The following is a 19,697-nucleotide window of genomic DNA, read 5'->3' on the forward strand; positions in this document are numbered from 1 at the left end:
CTGTTATCGTTTTTCAACTTTTATGTATACTTTTTTAAGGAAAAATGTAATTAGTATTGCCTATATATCATTATAGGACTGTATATACCCTGATACATAGGGAATAACATTATACTACTACTATATTATTATTATTATACTACTACTATACTACTATGTATTCACAATCATGTAAGGACCAGGTTTGTCAAATGGTATTAAACACTATCCCCATTCACTCTCCACCACCTCCACCACCCCCACCCCTCCACCCATCTCCCTTTCTACAAATCCTCCACCTTCCCCCCTCATCTTCCTCTCCCCCAACTCCAACCCTACGTCCGTCTCCTTCTCTACCTGTTCACCACCTCCACCTCTCCACCCATCATCCTCTCCACCACCTCCACCCTCCACCTATATCCCTCCCCACCACCTCCACCCTCCACCCATCTCCCTCTCCATCTCTGGACCACCTCCACCCCCCCTCCCCATCTCCCACTCCACCACTTTCATACCTCCACCCTCGTCTCTCTCTGAACACGGCCACCACCTCCACCCCTCCACCTCCATCTTCCTCTCAAACCCTCTCTAACCCCACGCCCTCCCCACCACCACCCCTACTCTACCCAACCATCACCCCCACCCCCATTTCCCCCTTCACCCACTCCCCTCTCCATCAGTATGGGCCGTACCACATCCCGGAGGATGCGTTGGTGGGTACCACGGTTACGGCGGTGGTGGCGGGGGATGCGGATGTAAGGGGAGGGGACAGCTGGCAGGTCAACTACCGTCTGGAGTCTGGGAACGAAGAGGACGTGTTTATCCTGGCCGTAGACCGCCACACCAATGAGGTCTCGCTGGTCCTCTCCAAGGTGAATGCAGAGTAACTTTACCTCTCTCTCTCTCTCTCTCTCTCTCTCTCTCTCTCTCTCTCTCACACACACTCTTTTTACTCTCTCTGAAAAAAAATGCTGCCGAAGCATTGTCATAAAATTAATTGCATATTCAAAAGTATTTGTAGATAATGCAAGGAACGAGTACATATATACACATATAGATATCATTCAATACACAGACTAATAGAATACAAAGATACACACAATCGATTACATATGTCTTTTCCCCCCTCTTTCATTCCCTCTTTTTCCTAAGGAATCTTTTAGTGTGACATGACATACGGATATAAACTCTCATCCAGCCTCTGTGTTTACATCGTCTCCAAGTAGGATTGGTTGCTGTGGTATCTCCAACTTTTGCAATGCTGGAAGTTTGTTTGTACATTTTGGGTTTTGACATTTTAATTATATTTTGAGGAAGTGAAGCTGTCTCTATTTCACCTGCATGTATTTTGTTATTATATTCAATGTAATGACCATGGCGTTTTGTTATTTTTAAGTATGGAGCAACTTCAAAATATCTTTCAATTAATCGCTAGCATCCATTCCAATTATTATTTTATTTCTGTTTTCAATTGATCTAACTATTTGAATGTATTAATTTTGTCAAGTTGTTTTAATTGTGATATAGGAAGTACAGGTCTAGTGTCACTATTGGATAGTTGTTTTAAATGTGATATAGGGAGTACAGGCCAAGTGTCATGGTAGGAACTGTAGGTTTAATTAAATACTTGTTCAGATGGAGGGAGGTTTGGCGTGCAGGCAGTGTCTCGGTCAAAAGACTGACATGGGTGGTGAATAAGAGCAGGGAGGAGGCAGGGTTGGATGCAACACAATTCTTATTCTTCAGGTTTATTCGTTGATTTATTTTGCATCAATTTCACTCATCTTTATGTGCTGAATAAAGGGGATAACAAAAAAATAACAATACAATTAGACAATGATCAAACACATGAATAAACAAATGAACAAAGGCACATGTCTAGCAAACAAAGGAATCTGGTCATGAACCAAGCCGACAAAGGAATCTGGCATAAACCAAAGACAATCAAATTAATAGATTGACTCGTTAATTAAAGACGCACACAGGATGCTGGTGGCTAGTGCCAAGCAAGAGCCAAGGTGAAACATTTTATAGGCTCCGTCCCTCCCCCAACAGGTAAGGTGGGCGTGGTTTTCTTCCGGCTACCAGGGGAGATATGACAGGAGATGGTCTCACCACTCATGAGAATTACCTCATGCCGCACGGTTCTGAGATTTAGGATCTCTTCTCGTCCTTTTAATTGTAGCTGGGATGCTGCCAAGGTCAGAGTGATCGTTCTTTCTGAGCCATCGTCCAGGATGGCATACGTCTGCAGCCTCCGCTGGCCATTGATTAGAAAGACCGGAACTACCTTCAACATCACACGGGCAGCTCGGTTTGGCTGATGGATGTACAGAGTCTCTTCAGTGAAAGGTGCCCGAACAAGCACATTAAGAATGTCTGCCGTAGTCGAGTTCTCAGGGCTCTGTGTGCGTGTGGACAGTCGATGCGTGATGCCATGCAGGATGGTGAGATGCAGCACTTTGCAGGTGTTGCAAGGCTCTTTTTAGGTTGCTTTTATCTGGCTTATGGCAGTGAGCACATCTGTAGCAACGATCATTCTTCTCTATCAATGTTCTCAGTTCTGATTGGCTGAACTCCTTCACTTTTGGGCAGGTTCCCAGGGAGTGGTGTTGTTACAGCATGGAGAGAAAGGTTGGAACTTGGGTTTATCAGGGATGGTCATCCTCTTTTCACGGCCCTGGTTGACACTAGGCTGGCTTCCCTCACTGGTAGGCATCCCCTTTCTCCCCTGGTTCTTCTGGACCGGCTCTCGTCTCTCCATTGAAGCAGGAACTGAGACTTGTTGGGCAATACTCCTGGTCCGGGCTTTCACTTGGAGCCAGGCAGAGAAGTCTTCCGAGGTGTATGTTTGTTCTGCGCCATCTTTCAGGATGCCAAGATTCAAACAGTGCTCAACGAAACTGTCCCGGTATGGAAGGGGGAGCTTGGTAAGTAGGCTGTCGACATGAGAGCCACACCGCAACTCACTTCCACCTGCACCTTCCACTGTTAGCAGCGTGCCAATCAATGAATGTACAGAAAGAGCCATGTCCTGGAAGGCGTTGCTATCTCAGAATCTGATGGGTGGTGAATGAAGGATGCTGGCTATTTCACTTTTGATCAACTGCCGTGGCTGGCCATACTTTGCCTTAAGGGCAGCAAGAGCAGATGTGTAGGGAGTTGAGGCATGCATATAAGACTTCTCTAACTTGTACGCACTGGGCAGCCTCAGGTGGTTCATCAGGACCTGGAACTTGTATTGTTCAGAGAGGTGAGTGTGGAAATCTAACAGGTTCTCCAACGGCATATTAAGCAGAACAAAGTCACTTTCCTTTCCACTCTCGAAATAAGGCAGTCTAGGTTTTGGGATGCAGAAAAGCAGTGGCCACTAACAGCTCCATGATACTAGCTCCCTCCGATGCCCTATCAGCGGGCTTGAGCAAGGAAAGAGGTGTGGGTTCCTCAGGAACTGGATCTGAGGGTCTTTGACTCTTGGCAGGATGAGGTACGGTCCGCACTAAACAACGGAGGTGAGGATGGATTCTCTGTGGTCACTTCTCCGGTGAAGGATGTTATTAGCCGAGCCTCTTCCAATTCTCGTTGATCTCTCCGCAGCCGTCGCTGTAGAGTAAAAGATCGTGTCAACCTCTTTCGCTCCTTCTAGGCTGCTTGTGCTTGCCTGTCCAGTTGCTTGCCTGTCCACTTGTGCCCTGTCATCTAGGGCTTGTTCTCCCTGGATCTCTTGCAGTTCTCCAAGTTTCCTCCTCTCCTCAATCATGGCTGGTGACTCTTGCGTGAGCTTCGGGAACTTCCACTGGCATAAGTGTAAGTATAAGAGGAAGCCTTCTTAGACCTTGGTAATGACTCACGTTTATCCCTCTTGCCTCTAGATCTGGTCTCACCGAGGGTGGAGCTGGTCGTGGAGCTGATTGCTCCTCGGCCGCTGATTCGGGCTCGGCATTATTGTGTGTGATTTATTTTTCATCCACCTCTCCCTCTTCGGCTGCTGTCTTTTCTTCCTCTACAGGCTGTTGTTCCAGGGTATCTGCCGGTGCAGCAGCAGTCGTGGTAAGAGATGGTTCAGAGAGTTTAGGGCTTATTGGAGACTCTCCCATCAGGAGCAGGAATCCATAGAGGTCAGGTTTCCGCCTCTCTCTTTGAGGCCTGGATGAAGTATCACTGGGGTCGACTGGGAGAGCCCTCTCATCCAACTCTTTTTCGTCTGGTGACTCCATACCAATGCCTGCCATGGTATCACTCACTCAGTCTCCGGCTCGAAGGATCATTGTAGGAACTGTAGGTTGATGTAAATAGTTGTGTGGGTGGAGTGAGGTTTGGCGTGTAGGCAGTATCTCAGTCAGAAAACTGATATGGGTGGTGAATAAGAGCAGGGAGGAGGCAGGGTTGGATGCAACACAAATTAGTTTATTTTCTTATTCGTCAGGTTTATTTGATGCTTTATTCTGCATCGATTTCTCTAATCTTTGTGTGCTGCAGAAAGGGCATAACAACAAGATGACAATAGAATTAGACAATGCTCAAACACAAAAATAGCAAACTAAGGAATCTGGTCATGAACCAAGCAAACATAGGAATCTGGCATAAACCAAAGACAATCAAATGAATAGATGCACACAGGATGCATGAGCTGGTGCTGGTGGCGAGTGCCAAGCAAGGGCCAAAGTGTGCACAAACACCTGCAACAGGTGAGGTGGGCGTGGTCAAGTGGCAGGTGGCAAAAGTATTTAGATGCTTAAGTATGTAGGCAGATTCAACACGTTCATTGTGTTGAAAGAATAACAATTGAAGGGGAAGGAAATTAAAGGGAGCAAGTCTTTTCAGTAAATATGGGATAGTTTTTTAAAATTTAATATAGGCAGTACAGATATATTGTCACTATATTAAAGTGGTTTTAACTCTGGTTTCACTCTCTTTCGCTGGTTCTGTCTCTCTTTTCTAACAGATAAAAAAAATTTTCATGCACAATTATACACTGATGCAATGGTCCCATTTACATTCTCATACGATATATCTTTCTTTTTCTCTCACGCACTCTGACCCACTCTCTCAAAGTTATTTGTATAAAGCTGCATTTTGGAAGATACTGCTAGGTATCGGCTGTCTAAAGTCCCAGGTTGATTATCCAGGTGTTCAGATTATATTTCAGGAGGATAACAGACTAGACAACACAGGACTGTTTTTACCCAATCATCCTCCTCCAACACCTGCACAGCATGTTCAGAGAGGAGTGTGTGTGTGTGTGTGTGTGTGTGTGTGTGTGTGTGTGCGTGTGTGTGTGTGTGTGTGTGTGTGTGTGTGTGTGTGCGTGGCGGGGGGGTGGTGGAGAGGGAGAGAGACTGAGAGAAGGGGGTTTATCTCATATTACATGCTTATAAAAATAGATTATAAACACATTTCCCTTGTGCAGCACTGTAGATTTAAGATGTTATGGAACATAGTGAGAAACCTAACGACCACACCATTTGATATGATGACTAGGGGGAATAGACTCTTTCATTAAACATTCACATTCAAACGTGTGAAAGTATGTGTGTCTGTGTATGAGAATTCCTCATTAGCAAGTGGAACCTAATAAGCAGAAAGCAGATTAAAATATCAATGAGAGGAGTGAACCCGTGGTGTGTTTAATAGCTGGGCTGACTAGGATAGCCCTCTGGACCCCCCCCCCCCCCCCAGCAGACATTACCGGTTTAGCACTTTGCGACGGTCTAACGAAGCATAAACACGGGGAGGAAAGGAATGTCTTGTCTCTTGTAGAACAACGAGGAACCAACACAGCCTGTTCTCCAGGTCTCTAATCAATCTCATATATTGGCCCAACTCCCCTCCAGACCCTCTCTCCCCCTCCCCCTGCCAGACAGCCTTCCTGGTGACTTTATTCCTGTCTCTCTCTCAGTCTTCATATATGAAGCGCTATCCCTTTATCTCTCTCCATCTCTCACTCGCTCTTTCTCTTTATCTCTCTAACTCTCTTCATCTCCATCACTTGAAATGTATGACGGATGGATGGATTGAAGTCTAAATGGATGAATAAATGCATGGGTTGCTGAATGAGTGGAAGGGTGGATGAGTGGATGATTGAATGGGTAGATGGTTGGATGAATGGTTGAATCTAAGACTTAATGGGTTAGTATAGAGCAAGTATAGATTGTATAGATGAATGTGTGAATGGATGAATGGATGAGGAAAAGGAAGATAGATTAGTGGATTGATGATTCATCTTGGTGGCTCATATTACCTATAGTTATATATAGTATTAAAAGTAAGTAGGTAAAACTTTATTTGTATATAAAAGCTGTCTCCATCTCTAAAATGCAATTCCAAGATTAATCGTTGTTTTAGCCCAGCTCTGGCCATGGAGCTATTACGAATGAGGATGAGGCGTTTTAGCTCCAGTAGAATCTGCTACAATTTGAGTTTATTGAGTTTGCTTGCCTGCTTCCATGGCTCTAGCACACTGTGTTTGTGTGCAAAATTGTTTCATTGCCGTTAACCCCAGAATGATAATTTCAAAGAACAACATGTTGACTGCAGAATTGTTGTCAGAGAAGCCTATATCTCTTATTAAATATAATTGAATCCTTTTATGATTTGTACAGTGAATGTGTAGCGCCTTTAACAGCTTAGAGGATGCATTTTATATAGCTAAAGACCTGACAGGGCAGCCTGCCAAGGCAAGTGAAGAGGGCTTTGCAATAATCGAAATGAGAAAAAATATTAGTTCTGCATCAGAGGCCACTAATAATGCCCTAATTCTTGCAATATCATGTGAGTTATCTTTTGAGTTGAAAGATATGGGCATGAACTAATAAGTTGAAATGGTGTTAGAATTTAAATTTAAATTAAAAAATAACGCCTTTGTTAACCTTTGGTTTGATACTGGGTGCAATCCAGCTAATACACTGGAGAATTCCATATTCAATATCTTCCCGGCTGATAAGCTTGTTTCTCATCAGAAATTAGTTGAAGAAGCTTGAGTCCCATCCAGTCCTTTAAAGTGGCTAAACAATTGTGAAGAGTGCCTATGTTGCTGAAATCATCTGGCTTTACTGATAAATTTAGCTGAGTTTGAATTTGCATAACATTTTAGGGATATACAACCAAAGTGCCAGATTAACCAGCCCAAAGGGAGCACATTCATGGAAAAGATAGGACAGAGATTGGACCCCTGTGGTAACCCCTAGAGGAGAGGAGGAGGTCGTCAAGGTGCCCATCAGGACTGACGAGCGTATATTTGAAAAATATGGCACAAACTACTCAAGGGCTTCCCCTGAGATAGCAGCCCATGTATTGAGTCTATATATTAGGACGGTATGACTATTGGTATCAAAGGCAATGCGCAAGTCAAGTCAAACCAAGATGGAGTGTTAACCAAAATATTAGCAAAAGCAAGGAAGTGCTCGGCGTCAAGATTTTCCAGTATTTTGTATCAAAGGTAATTAAGAAGCCTGACATCGACAAAGACCAACTTGCAAATGCTAATTAATCAAGAGCCTCCAAAGAAAATTGATTTCCAAGGGGTTTTGTCAAGAGGCTTTTGTTCATAGTGCTGAACAGAGCATAGGGTGATGAGAACTTTAGGGCAGATTGGTTAAAGAAAAAGCGTGAATTGAGATCTGAGATTGAGAAGTGGCATGGCTGCAGGAGTCAAATAGAACCCATTTATGAACATGGTAATTCAGAAAATTCTGCTTAAAAGCTATAATTGGGTATAAGTGGAGCAATAGAGGGAAATACAGCCGACTGGGTTTGACAGTTGACTTTAAACATGAGCATCTCCAAGCTCTGAACATTATGAACAGTGATGTGTATCCAACAGTCACAGCAGGGGAACAGGTCAGTAGGGCGACAGAGAAACGGACAAGATGACCAATGTTTTATTGAGCCTCGGTAATTACTCACAGCGTTGCCACGGTTACTGTACCAAGCAGTGGGCGGGGGATTCCAATGGCTTGGAAGGGAACCAGAGGTGATTCATGAATACAGAAGAACGTATGTGGAAGAGGGGGGAGGGGGGATGGGGAATTCTGAAGTGTTGATTCCAAGCAGTGCACCAAGCAGTGGGTGGGGCCTACCTAATGGCTTGGCAGTGAACCAGAGGTGATGCATGCACACAGAAGACCATATGTGGAGGGGGGAGGGGGCAGGGGGGACTACTGGGACTTTACTGAGGCTCTACAGCGTCTGATGCAAATTATTAAATCACACTTTTTGCCAGGAACACTAACAGAAGTATTGTCATCTAACACACACACACACACAGACACACACACAAACACACACACACACACACACACACACACACACACACACACACACACACACACACACACACACACACACACACACACACGCACACACACAAACATTTTACAGGATTACTCACAACCCTTCGCTGTGCTTCTATCGTCTCTACGGCAACAGAGACAGGACTAAGGGCTGCAGGCCCCATCATCTTCTGTACACACTTGAACACTACATATTATATCACTACACATGTTGCACCTGTGCCAATGATTATTCATGTATTAAGTCATAATGGGATTACTGTGTTAAAATGTATTACTGTATGTGTGTGTTTGTGTGTGTACGTCAGTGCATGTTTGGGTGTGTATGTGTGTGTATATCTGTGTTTGCGTGTGTCTGTGTGTATGAATGTTTGTGGATGTGTGTGTAAGTATTTGTGTGTGTGAGTGAGTTTGAATTCTATGTATGTATGTGTTTGTGTATATGTATTTGCGTGTGTCTAAATGAATGTGTCTGTGTGTGTGTGTGTGTGTGTGTGTGTGCGTGTGTGTGTGTTTGGTTTATGAATGTTCGTTTGTTTGTGTGTGTCTGGAGGTGCTGGACTTTGAGCGTGAGAGTGAGTACATCCTAGTTCTCAGTGCTCGCAACCCAGTGGCTCTGGTCCGTGGTCGCTACGGGCCTGCATCAACAGCAACCGTCTCCATCTACGTCGATGATGTAAATGAAGGACCAATCCTGTCGCAGAGCCACTATGAGGTTACGGTCAGGGAGGGGGAGGAGCCTGGCCGGGTCATTGCCACCATCCGGGGTCATGACCCTGACTCCCATCCAATCAGGTGAGCCCTACATTTGTCTCTGGAATTACCTCTAGATTGGAAATGTAGGATAGCTAAGTGTTTTGGGTGTTCGACTCTCCGCCTTAAAGTTTCTTCTTTCTACCTGTAGGCAACCTTCAGCCAGATGGCTATCTCTGTACCTGCCCCTTAATGACATCAAACAAATTATCAATTGTAAGATGCTTTGGATAAAAGCAATGGTTAAAAGACTTTCAAAAAGTACTTTTAAAGTGCATGGCCTTGTGTTTGAAGGGTATTATAAATAAACTTTCCTTGACTCTAGCTAGGGAAATACAAAGTGTTCTAATTCAGGACAGGGAAGCACCTTGGATTCTGTCATACTGGGTGAAATTATTTTCACCCAGTTTATTTGACGCTACAGGAAAAACAAACATTAAGCATCATACAGAGAGTTTGGCCTGCTCACTATTCCCAGGATTTGCACCAAGCAAGGTGAATCATCTTTTACTTTTCATCTACCACCACACATCTTAAACAAACTCCCAGAACATGTGAGGTCCGCCTCTATGTTTACTTATTTGATCGGCCTTTCAATATTTAAAAAAATAGGACTCCCGCCTTGACAGTGTCTCCTGTTCTCATCCCATCCAGTGTAAAACGTTCTGCTCTGTCCCTCTTGTGTCCAGATACTCCCTGAGAGGAGACACAAAGCGCTACTTCTCCATCGGGAAGTATTCAGGGGAGCTGAAGACGGTGCAGGCGCTGGACCGAGAGGAGAACAGCACCTACACCATGGAGGTCATCGCTGTGGATGGACGTAAGATGGCTGCCCAGGAATTTTTTTTTATGAATACTTAATCCAAGACTGGAAATACTGGACAGTACAGGACAGTACTAGTATCCAAAGGGGCTTGCAGTGAATTCACTGTTAGGTCATTAAGGGACAGGTATTGGTTAGACAGTGAATAAAGTCACAGGTCATTGAGGGGCAGGTAGGGGTTGGACAGTGAATAAAGACACAAGTCATTAAGTATTAGGTAGGGGTCAGACAGTAAAAACAGTGACAGGTCATTGAGGGTCAGGTAGGGGTCAGACAGTGAATACAGTGAGAAGGTAATTAAGGGTCAGGTAAGTGTTAGACAGTGAATACAGACACAGGTCATTAAGTAGTATGTAGGGGTTAGACAGTGTAGTGACAGGTCATTGAGGGGCAGGTAGGGGTTGGACAGGGAATACAATCATAAGGTAATTAAATAGTAGATGGGGTTAGACAGTGAATACAGTGACAGGCCATTAAGAATCAGGTAATAGTTATACAGTGAATACAGAGACTGGTCATTCAGCTCGATGTAAAACACCCTAATCACCAGACTTTCCTGCCCTAAATGTGACGTCATATCAGGATTATTTACCATCGGTAAAGTTTCCTATAGATGAAATGATATAAACAAAAAGAAGAAAGAAAACATAAATGTAGCAGCTGTAAGTTATGAGTCTGAATACTAATTGAACCATGTAGTTATAGCCGTGCTGACGGTATCCACTTGTCATGTACTAGAAAAGCTCCATTGCTCATGTAGCCTGTTCCTCAGGTCTATATTTATACTAAAGATACAATTAAGAGAAACCTTGAGGGGCGGGAAAGGGCTAGCTGCAGCTTAAGTGGTTGCTTTCACAAAGAAATCAGCCAGGTACCAACGTCATCTTCCTCTTTCAGAGACAAGATGTATCGTTTCAGTCATCAGCTTTGCTGGCGAATCGCGCGGCAAAGTCTTCCAACCAATGCATCCCAGACATTAGCTATGGTTCAGCTGAGTTTAAAATGAATCAGTCTCTGGCTTTTATAGATGACAAAAAACATTGAGCTTGATTCAATACGATGCCACGCAACAACATATGCACAGTAACACACCATCGCCTGACCCAAACACATGACCCATTTCTTCCCCTCGCTTGGCTGGTTCCTCAGGGTTGCACAGTAAATGAGGAGAGTAGATCTAGCACGTTGTTGGTTGTGTCTTCAGACCAGGTAATGGGCACAGAGCCTGTGACATAGAGACATCTAAACATCTGAACTAGGAGTCTTGTTAATCATCATAGCCTGCTGAGCTGATTGCTGCGATTTAGGACGGGTTTAGGCCTGTTGGTCTTACTTTGTACACCAAAGGTTGACATTACATGGTGTACAGTTAAATACAATTATATAGATGGAAAGATATAAATACATTACGGATAAACAATAATCACATTAGGTTTGCCGAATGTATCTGCTGAATCCAATCCTGAGGTCCAATTATCATAAAATAAATGTAATTAATACATACTACATACAAAAACAATACTTTATATAGGTCTCCTTGGTTCTTCTAACTCACCTTTATAGAAGCAAAAATGGGTTGAACTGCCTTACCTGCATGGGTGGCATACTGTGATCAATGATCAATTTTTTTACTTGGTGGTTTAAGCTGAGAGCATCAAGGTCCTGTAGGCTGCAGAACTAAGACCTTATCACAAAGCTCTTTCCAACACCAGATCAATATTCTAAGTGCCCGTTACCACCTTCAGTGGAACCAGCAAAGTACAGTTTACTGATATTACGAGGGGGAGTGTCCACCAAGATGTATGATAGATCAATCAACTTCACTGTCCAGCTAACATCTCTGTTTGAAACTCCTACTTGTGATGTCCCTAAAGGGTTGATTTTGAATTGCCATTTGTATCGCAGTTTTACCCAAATAGTATATAAAGTTTGATTGATTGGTTGATTGATGGATTGATTGGTTAATCAATTGATTCACCTTTCTGCCTGCCAGGGAACGCGAACCTGTCAGCATCCACACTGGTGACAGTGCAGATCCTGGACGTAAACGACAACAGCCCGGTGCTGGTGGGCGACTACTCCTGGAAGTACCTGTGTACACCCCGCCGGGAGGAGCAGGCGCTGGTGCTGGCGTCGCGAGACAGCGACGGGCCCCAGCACGGCGGGCGCCTCAACTTCTCCCTCCGAAGCGATGCCACCGTGCGACGCAACTGGAAACTCACGCCTATCAACGGTGAGCCCCACGATGTAGCAACGAGGCCCAGGGTGGAGTGGTGAGCCCCAGGGTGTAGTGGTGAGCCCCAGGGTGTAGTGGTGAGCCCCAGGGTGTAGTGGTGAGCCCCAGGGTGTAGTGGTGAGCCCCAGGGTGTAGTGGTGAGCCCCAGGGTGTAGTGGTGAGCCCCAGGGTGTAGTGTTGAGCCCCAGGGTGTAGTGGTGTGCCCCATGGTGTAGTGGTATGCCCCATGGTGTAGTGGTATGCCCCATGGTGTAGTGGTATGCCCCATGGTGTAGTGGTATGCCCCAGGGTGTAGTGGTATGCCCCATGGTGCAGTGGTATGCCCCATGGTGTAGTGGTATGCCCCAGGGTGTAGTGGTATGCCCCATGGTGTAGTGGTATGCCCCATGGTGTAGTGGTATGCCCCATGGTGTAGTGGTATGCCCCATGGTGTAGTGGTATGCTCTATGGTGTAGTGGTCACATATTAAAAAGGAATATACATTTTGTTGTGGACAAATTAAGCTTAATCAGTGCAGGGTTTTGGCTGATATAACCTTTTGGGTCTTAGCCCAACTGTATGGGGATCCGAGGTGATCCATCCTGGAATTGTATTTAATTTGTGTTGCCTAAATCCTCCATTTCAGCACACAATGAGATTGATCACAGGATTAATTTCGCTGAACATTGGCAACAAGACTTTTGCAAAATCATATTTGCAAATAGTCAAAAGTGAAAGCATGGTGAATGCATCCTACTAGCACCACAAAACTGGTGATCCTGGGGGGGGGTGTTCGTCGACACGACGAAACACTGTCGTCAACCTCGCTCACTCACGCTCAATCACTGGCTTTCATAGCTCACCATGGCAACCGCAGCCTCTGGTGAAGGGTGCTGAAGGATGTGGAATTGAAAGCTGGGTTGCTGTTGGTTGAGATGGCGAAGGGTTGAGTCACTATGAGTGCGCAAGCCCGGACCATTGTATGACAATAGTGACGTGTTTGCCAGCAGCAGCGATCATTTATCCCCTTCTTGTTAACCACAGCCGTGCCCATGATCGTCAACAACTTAAGTGGATGAGGTTGTAGTAACAAACCAAAAAAACATACATGTAAAACTGTATTTTATTCTTTAAAAAACATTTGCTATCAACCTGTCTTGTATCAAAAAGTAGAGAACTGTCTTTCTTTAGTGATGAAGTCAGAGGAGGAGAATGCGGTGGTTGGAAAATAGAGGCACTGATGCAGTGTTTTGGTTATAGTGTTTTTATTAGCAACGTCTTCCATGAGGTCACTGAGAGAGGAAAGAACAAGGTGATAAGACATGAAGGACAACATGTTGACTTACATTGTCAAAGAAAGTGTGCAATGTGTAATAGAAATGGACAAAGAAATGTGAAAGCAGAACTGTATAACATTGCAACCTTGCAATCCAATATATAAATCAGAGTAGGAACAATTAACTTCCAAAATACAAACAGAAGTATGGTGCTTTTGCTGTAAAACCAATTAAGTCTATATACAAATAAGTCAAAATGTAATTTGAATACAGTTACCTTTGCATTCAAAGGTAAGTGTTTGGTTTCTCTGTACAGTATGTATATGTACAGCGATCGCACTACCCATAAACCCAAATTGTGGTACTGCACCAAATGGTGGCGCTATTTAAAAAAAATATGAATTAGCCTTATTTCTCCTGACCAGATTGACCTGGACTCAAACTTTTTTCATTACATTAATCTCTAAAATCAGATGCATCTTTTTCAACCTGGTCTTCTGCTCTAAAAAAGGTTACATTTCCCAAAATTTCATTTGACCATTTTGTTATTGTATAACTACCATACGGCTATCATTAGGTGGATACCATTAACAGTGCACATTTTCAGATCTGTACTCTTTTAAGAAAGCCCTTAATTTTCTTGTGAAGCGTGTGCTTTGAGTTTTCTTGCTGTTGTGTGCTTATCAATAGGCATTTTCTGGAATGTCAGTGGCTCAACAGGGTAATGCCTTTATGGGGATCCTTAGGTGGAGAGTTTGAATCCTGATTAGAGCATGCTGAACATGAAATTCTGCCATTGCTCTGCAGTAGGTTGTTATTTCTCCATCATTTCAAGTTTTCTCCAGTGCTTTGTTCCAGCAGCTATTGACGGAGACGGCGCTGTAATTATATCCAAGAAGTAATTTGGATGACGTCTGCGGTGTGTCAGAGTGTTGCTTTTCTTGCTTTGTTCCCAATTGCTATTGATCGTCTCTCTGACTGCTTACTGCTTGCACTAAAAGAGGAACAGTCCCAGTGAAGGCTACACACGTGTGTGTGTGTGTGTGTATGTGTGTGTGTGTGTGTGTGTGTGTGTGTGTGTGTGTGTGTGTGTGTGTGTGTGTGTACACCTGTAGTCTCGGATGATAAGGTTGAAATCAACATCATCATCAACATGCAGCTGTTAGACTGGTCAACATCCTTCCCAGGAGGGAAGCTTCCTGTTACCCCTAGCTAGCGGGGTTATCCCTATGTTCCCCAGGTCCTATATTCCCCGGGTACAAGGGGTTAGGGTCAGCTTTATGGTTATGGTTAGGGTTAGGGTGAGGGTTAACCCTAAACCTAACCCTAACCATAACCAATCGGAGGAGAGCCATTCTAACCAATCACAGGCGAATCAGAGGCGAAAAAGGCGGTACTTGCCCCTACCATCCTACGAAAAAAAGATTTGCTCACAGGGTCCTATGTTCCCTGGCCACATACAAAGCAGGGAACATAGGACCCGGGGAACATAGGTACGGTCCCTAGCTAGCTACAAGTCTTATTCCCCAGCTAGCAGCAGGCGGTTGCTCCTTAGCTAGCAGCAAGTGCTAGCCCCCCATTGTCAGAACTCGTTAAGATATAGAGTAAAGGTCAAAGACAATCAAAGCACTCTGTTCCTGAACTCTAATAACTGGAACATGCTGTCGGTTTTGAGGTCCTACGGGAACTCCCGGATTTAGATCTATGTTAAAAACTCGACCACCACTATATCCAACCTTATCTAACAGAGCTGTTCCTAGACACTTGGGGAGAACACAGAGAACCAGGCAGAGGGAGTGTACTGTGCTGGTGGGGAGATAACAGTCACTCTGGAGGTGTGTAGCAGATCTCCACTGCGCCGACAACCTAATGGAACATGAAGGGGAAGCGAGGGGAGGGTCGGGGCTCGGGGTCGGGAACCCTGAGATATGACTACACACACGGTTCGATAAAACCGTGCTTCTCCACCGCGACGTTGCTGCTTTTACGTCATAAGCACAGGACGGGGTTTAGGAACCGATGACTCTTGAGATTAGATAATACTTGTGTATATACGCAGATACTCATGCGTATATACACACACAGACGCATGCGGCCGCATTAAATACAAACATGCACATTCACCTGTGCAGTGTTCAAGCGCATTCAGACGTGCACGTACTGTGACACAAGACAACAACACTCATCTTCACTCAATGCATGGACACTGTGTTCATGCGCACACATTCAGACCTTCTGCCATGCCTTCTGCCTACACATATTCATTTGTTGTAATATGTCAAGTATTAACTGCATCTCTCCTCTTGAGTGTTTTTGAACCAGTATAAACAAAATTAACCAGTACAAGCAGTATAACCAGCTTAACCAACAGAACCATTGTGACTAGCATAACCAGTGTGTCTCTCCCCTCCAGACACCCACACCAATTTGTCCCTGAATATCCCCTACCTGGCTCCGGAGGTCTACACTGTCCCCTTCACCATCTCCGACAGCAGCTCCCCCCCACGGAGCACCTTCATCAACCTACCAGGTGCCTCACCTCCTCATCATTCTCTCATCCTCACACACCTATCATCACCCACCCCCCAGCAGCGCCTTCGTCCTCCGCCGAGGTACCCCACTCTCCCTCCCTCTGCTCTCTCACCCCATCAAACTGCCTCTTTAACCAACTCACACTGCTTCCCTCACCCGCTCATCCCATCACCCCGACATCTTGGTTTTTTCTCACACTCTGACTTTGCTCTCTTATGCTTTCACAATCTCTCTATCACTCTACTCTTTTACCCTCTCAAACGGTCAAACTGCTGTCTTATCCCTCACACTTCCAACCCATTACACTGTCACTCTGCTCTTCCGTTGCTTCTCTCACTCTCTCACACCAGAATACCAAACATTCCTATTTTAGAAAAACAACAACATTCCTATAGTTAAAAATACCTCAGTTACTGGAAGTTTTCATTCAGATAAAACACAGGCCATTAACCTCTGCCAATCATGAACCCTTGATTATCATTGGATCTACGTTGATGTAAAGGTCATCATATTTGAGGGAAAGGTTAAAACAGTGTGAAACCACTGAGGGACTGCACAGTATTCAGACACAGCAATGTTCCTCCAGCTATTATGAACAAACAGTGGAAACTCTTTGGTGTGCTTGATGGATGTAATGGACACCCTGACCCTGTTGGTCACTGGGAGCTGTTGGAGAACTCCTTTATGCAAGCAGTGGCAAAACAGGAAACCAGGACTTTGAGAATTAAATACATATTGCTTGTTCAATCGGGGGAAAAACAATCTACTTGTCTGTAACAGAATTAAGCCCATTTCTGCTGAAACGATCCAATATTAAATTACGCATGATTAGATCCAAACACAGTAAGAGAACTACTGTGGTTTGTTGCTGTTCTTGCGGTTGTGTTTGGGGTGATGGTGGAGGTGGTGATGAAGGTGATATATGGCGTTATCCTTACGGGATAAAAAAACTGGTGCCGACCTAAGCACCCTTTATAAATGCATCGTTGTTTCTAAAATGTAAGGCTACAACTTGTTGTTGTTCCTGTGCTAGTTACCGTGTGTCCGTGTAACATCCGAGGGAACTGCAAGATGGCGGCAAAGCAGCTGCAGGGGATGCCCACTATCCAATCTGCTGTAGGGATCTTGCTGGGAACCTTTGCTTTTATAGGTAACACACACACACACACACACAAACACACACACACACACACACACACACACACACACACACACACACACTGCCTGACCCTAACCGTGGTCACTCTGTTAATTAATGCGTGAATGTGAATGTGAATGATTTAATTGTCTGACAGATACATGTTTTATCGAATACATCATACATTTATGCTGTATTGTTGCTGTACTGTATTGAAATCTTTAATGTCATCTACTAGACTTTATTTCTAGATCACCGCAGCCTGTTCTCCCTCTCTGTCTTCCAGGTATTATCCTGGTGGTGGTTTTTGTGCGACTGTCCTATCAGAACCCCAAACGACCAAGCAGGACCAGCCAGGAGAGAGTCCCCCTCAGCATCTCTCTGTGACCAGGAAGTGAAGCCACAGATCATAGGTTAAAGAAGAAACACAAAGGACGTCCATATCAAGTTTGTTTATGTTTATTGGTCAAAAAGATCCAGACATATCTCCAACCGAAACAAGAATAGGTAGTTATTCAATATCTACAAAATGACCCGTATGAGTGTTCACCGGTAGAGACAAGTGACTGGTTTAACGAAATCTGTATGTCAGATTTCTATCTGCCAAACCAAATGGGTGGCATTTGTTTTTCATTTGTCTTTTTGATAATATTTCTTGCAAGAAATGTACATTTAACTTAATTTACTTTGTTCAGTGAATGAACATCATCTTTTAATCATTATCTTTGCATTGTGTAGTCTTCTGAGCTGTTGAGTGTTATTTGATGTAACTGATATGTTCTTTCATGTTCTTTCGTAAAAACATTGACTTTCGATTGACCAAGGGATGACATTTCTTCTTCTTCTTTGGGACGGACTCGGCTGACTTTTTTAGACATTCCAAAGCCTCATTTTATCAATATATTTTTCCTTAAGATAATAATCAGAACTGAAAAGTGCTTTATAGGTTTTTTAAGCATGAATATAAAATGATTATAAAGCAGACAAAAAATATTTAACAAGGCTTATCAGCCTTGGGTTCATAGACCTACAGGAAATAATGCAAGCACACCATTTATGGGGGTATGATTTGGGATTTAGATACAATTCTAAAATTATCAATTTGGAGGCTTTAGCCCTACCTGAAGAGTTGTACTTAGAACCTGACCTAGGGGTCAAGGATTTTTGGGACTGAGCTAGAGATCTGGGGTATCTTTGTATGAAGGGGGGCCACATGACATGTATGACTATAAATGTTGGGCTCTAGCTCTACATGAAGTGACTCACAAAACATCATTAAATGTGACATTAAAAGTCTTGAAAACAAAAGGCTTTGCATAAATTCATCTAAATACATTTTTAGGTAGATGGGAATTTGGGCCGTTAGACCTATCTACCAGGGGTGCATTCAGATCACTCTGTGGAAATCTCTAAAAAGGGGGCGCTTTACCAGCAAACACACATATGGGTTGTTTTGGGTCGTATTGATCACCTTCATATCGTTTAGGATAGAGATCACATTTCAATTATCAGCTTTCTTGCTTTAATGGTTCATTCATTTCTTGAATTTGTGAAACCAACATGCGAGAGTTGTGATGATTTAATCTGTTAGTTCTCTGCAGATCACATCTGATGTCACTTGCTATAATGAAATATAATGCATATGATTATAAAATTCTCACTTGTTTGTTGTTATCAATGATAATAATGAATTTATTCATTCATTTATTTCTTGAGAACAAAAGAAGCTTGTGAATTGGGTTGAAGTTGTGTTTATTATCTGCTATATTCAAAGAAGAATATATTGTGATAATAAACAAAGAATATCTATAACCATATATGTTGATTTCAACGTTTATTAAACATGTCTTTGGCACATACAACATGATAATACAATAACTCTACATACGTTTGATTGTAGGCTACCATTCATAGTAACATAAAGTACAAAAAAAGTACAAAATTTCACAAAACCATAATGTTCTCTCCGCCCTACAGATAATAATATGATAGAACATCAATTAATACAATTCAAAACTTAATAAGATAGAGCAGAACTGCCTTCGCCTTGTTATCGTGTTAGGGCCAAGAGCCACGGCCTTGATGCTCTGTAACGTTGGCCTGTATCATACACACCGGTGCTATTAATAGATCTCAAACCCAATGACCAATGGCCACTTGCCCCGGCAGGCCATACCATAGACAAAGAGCAAACTGTCTTTCATACTTGAGTAGAGATCTTTCTGTCTGTAACCTACTCCACTCTACATGCTTCCTCTGAGCGTTTGCCTCTTTGTTAGGCTATTAAAGGGGAGGAGAGCTTTCTGTACGGCCTAAGGCCGACTGTTTCCCGCCCACCTAAGACTCTTCAAAATTAGAGCTCTTGATAAACTCGAGCATGTTCCCCTGAGGCCATTATGTCACAGACCTTTGGTTTAGCAGCAACATATTTCAATGAAGGGAGCAGAGAAGGGGCTTTTCTCTATAAGTAACTAACACTGAATTTCCTGCGTTCCAAATAAAATATACAACAGTATACGTTAACTTTAACTTCAGTTTTTAACTTCAGCCCTCCAGAAGTGAGGTGTGCTGTAAAATCAAGGCTATTCATAGCCAGCCTCTTGTAAATCATAACATTTAAATATAATGGTTAGTCTTTGTGTAAGAGGCTGAGTCAGAGATCTTTATTAATCCAAAGGAAATTGTTTGT

General features: G+C 43.6%; 1 protein-coding gene across 1 annotated transcript in view; it reads left to right on the forward strand.

The window, feature by feature from the left end:
- The window catches only part of cdh16 (cadherin 16, KSP-cadherin), a 37,110-nt gene extending 18,368 nt beyond the window's left edge, over positions 1–18,742 (forward strand). The window contains exons 12-18 of the mRNA XM_079736571.1: positions 660–851; positions 8,824–9,065; positions 9,713–9,843; positions 11,840–12,079; positions 15,752–15,868; positions 16,904–17,020; positions 17,295–18,742. Of these exons, the coding sequence (XP_079592697.1) occupies positions 660–851; positions 8,824–9,065; positions 9,713–9,843; positions 11,840–12,079; positions 15,752–15,868; positions 16,904–17,020; positions 17,295–17,395 (1,140 nt within the window). The 3' untranslated portion in view covers positions 17,396–18,742. The remainder of the gene's footprint in view (positions 1–659; positions 852–8,823; positions 9,066–9,712; positions 9,844–11,839; positions 12,080–15,751; positions 15,869–16,903; positions 17,021–17,294) is intronic.
- Positions 18,743–19,697: the final 955 nt, after the last annotated feature.

This window comes from Pollachius pollachius (assembly GCF_949987615.1).
Source record: "Pollachius pollachius genome assembly, chromosome: 5".
Lineage (NCBI taxonomy): Eukaryota > Metazoa > Chordata > Actinopteri > Gadiformes > Gadidae > Pollachius > Pollachius pollachius.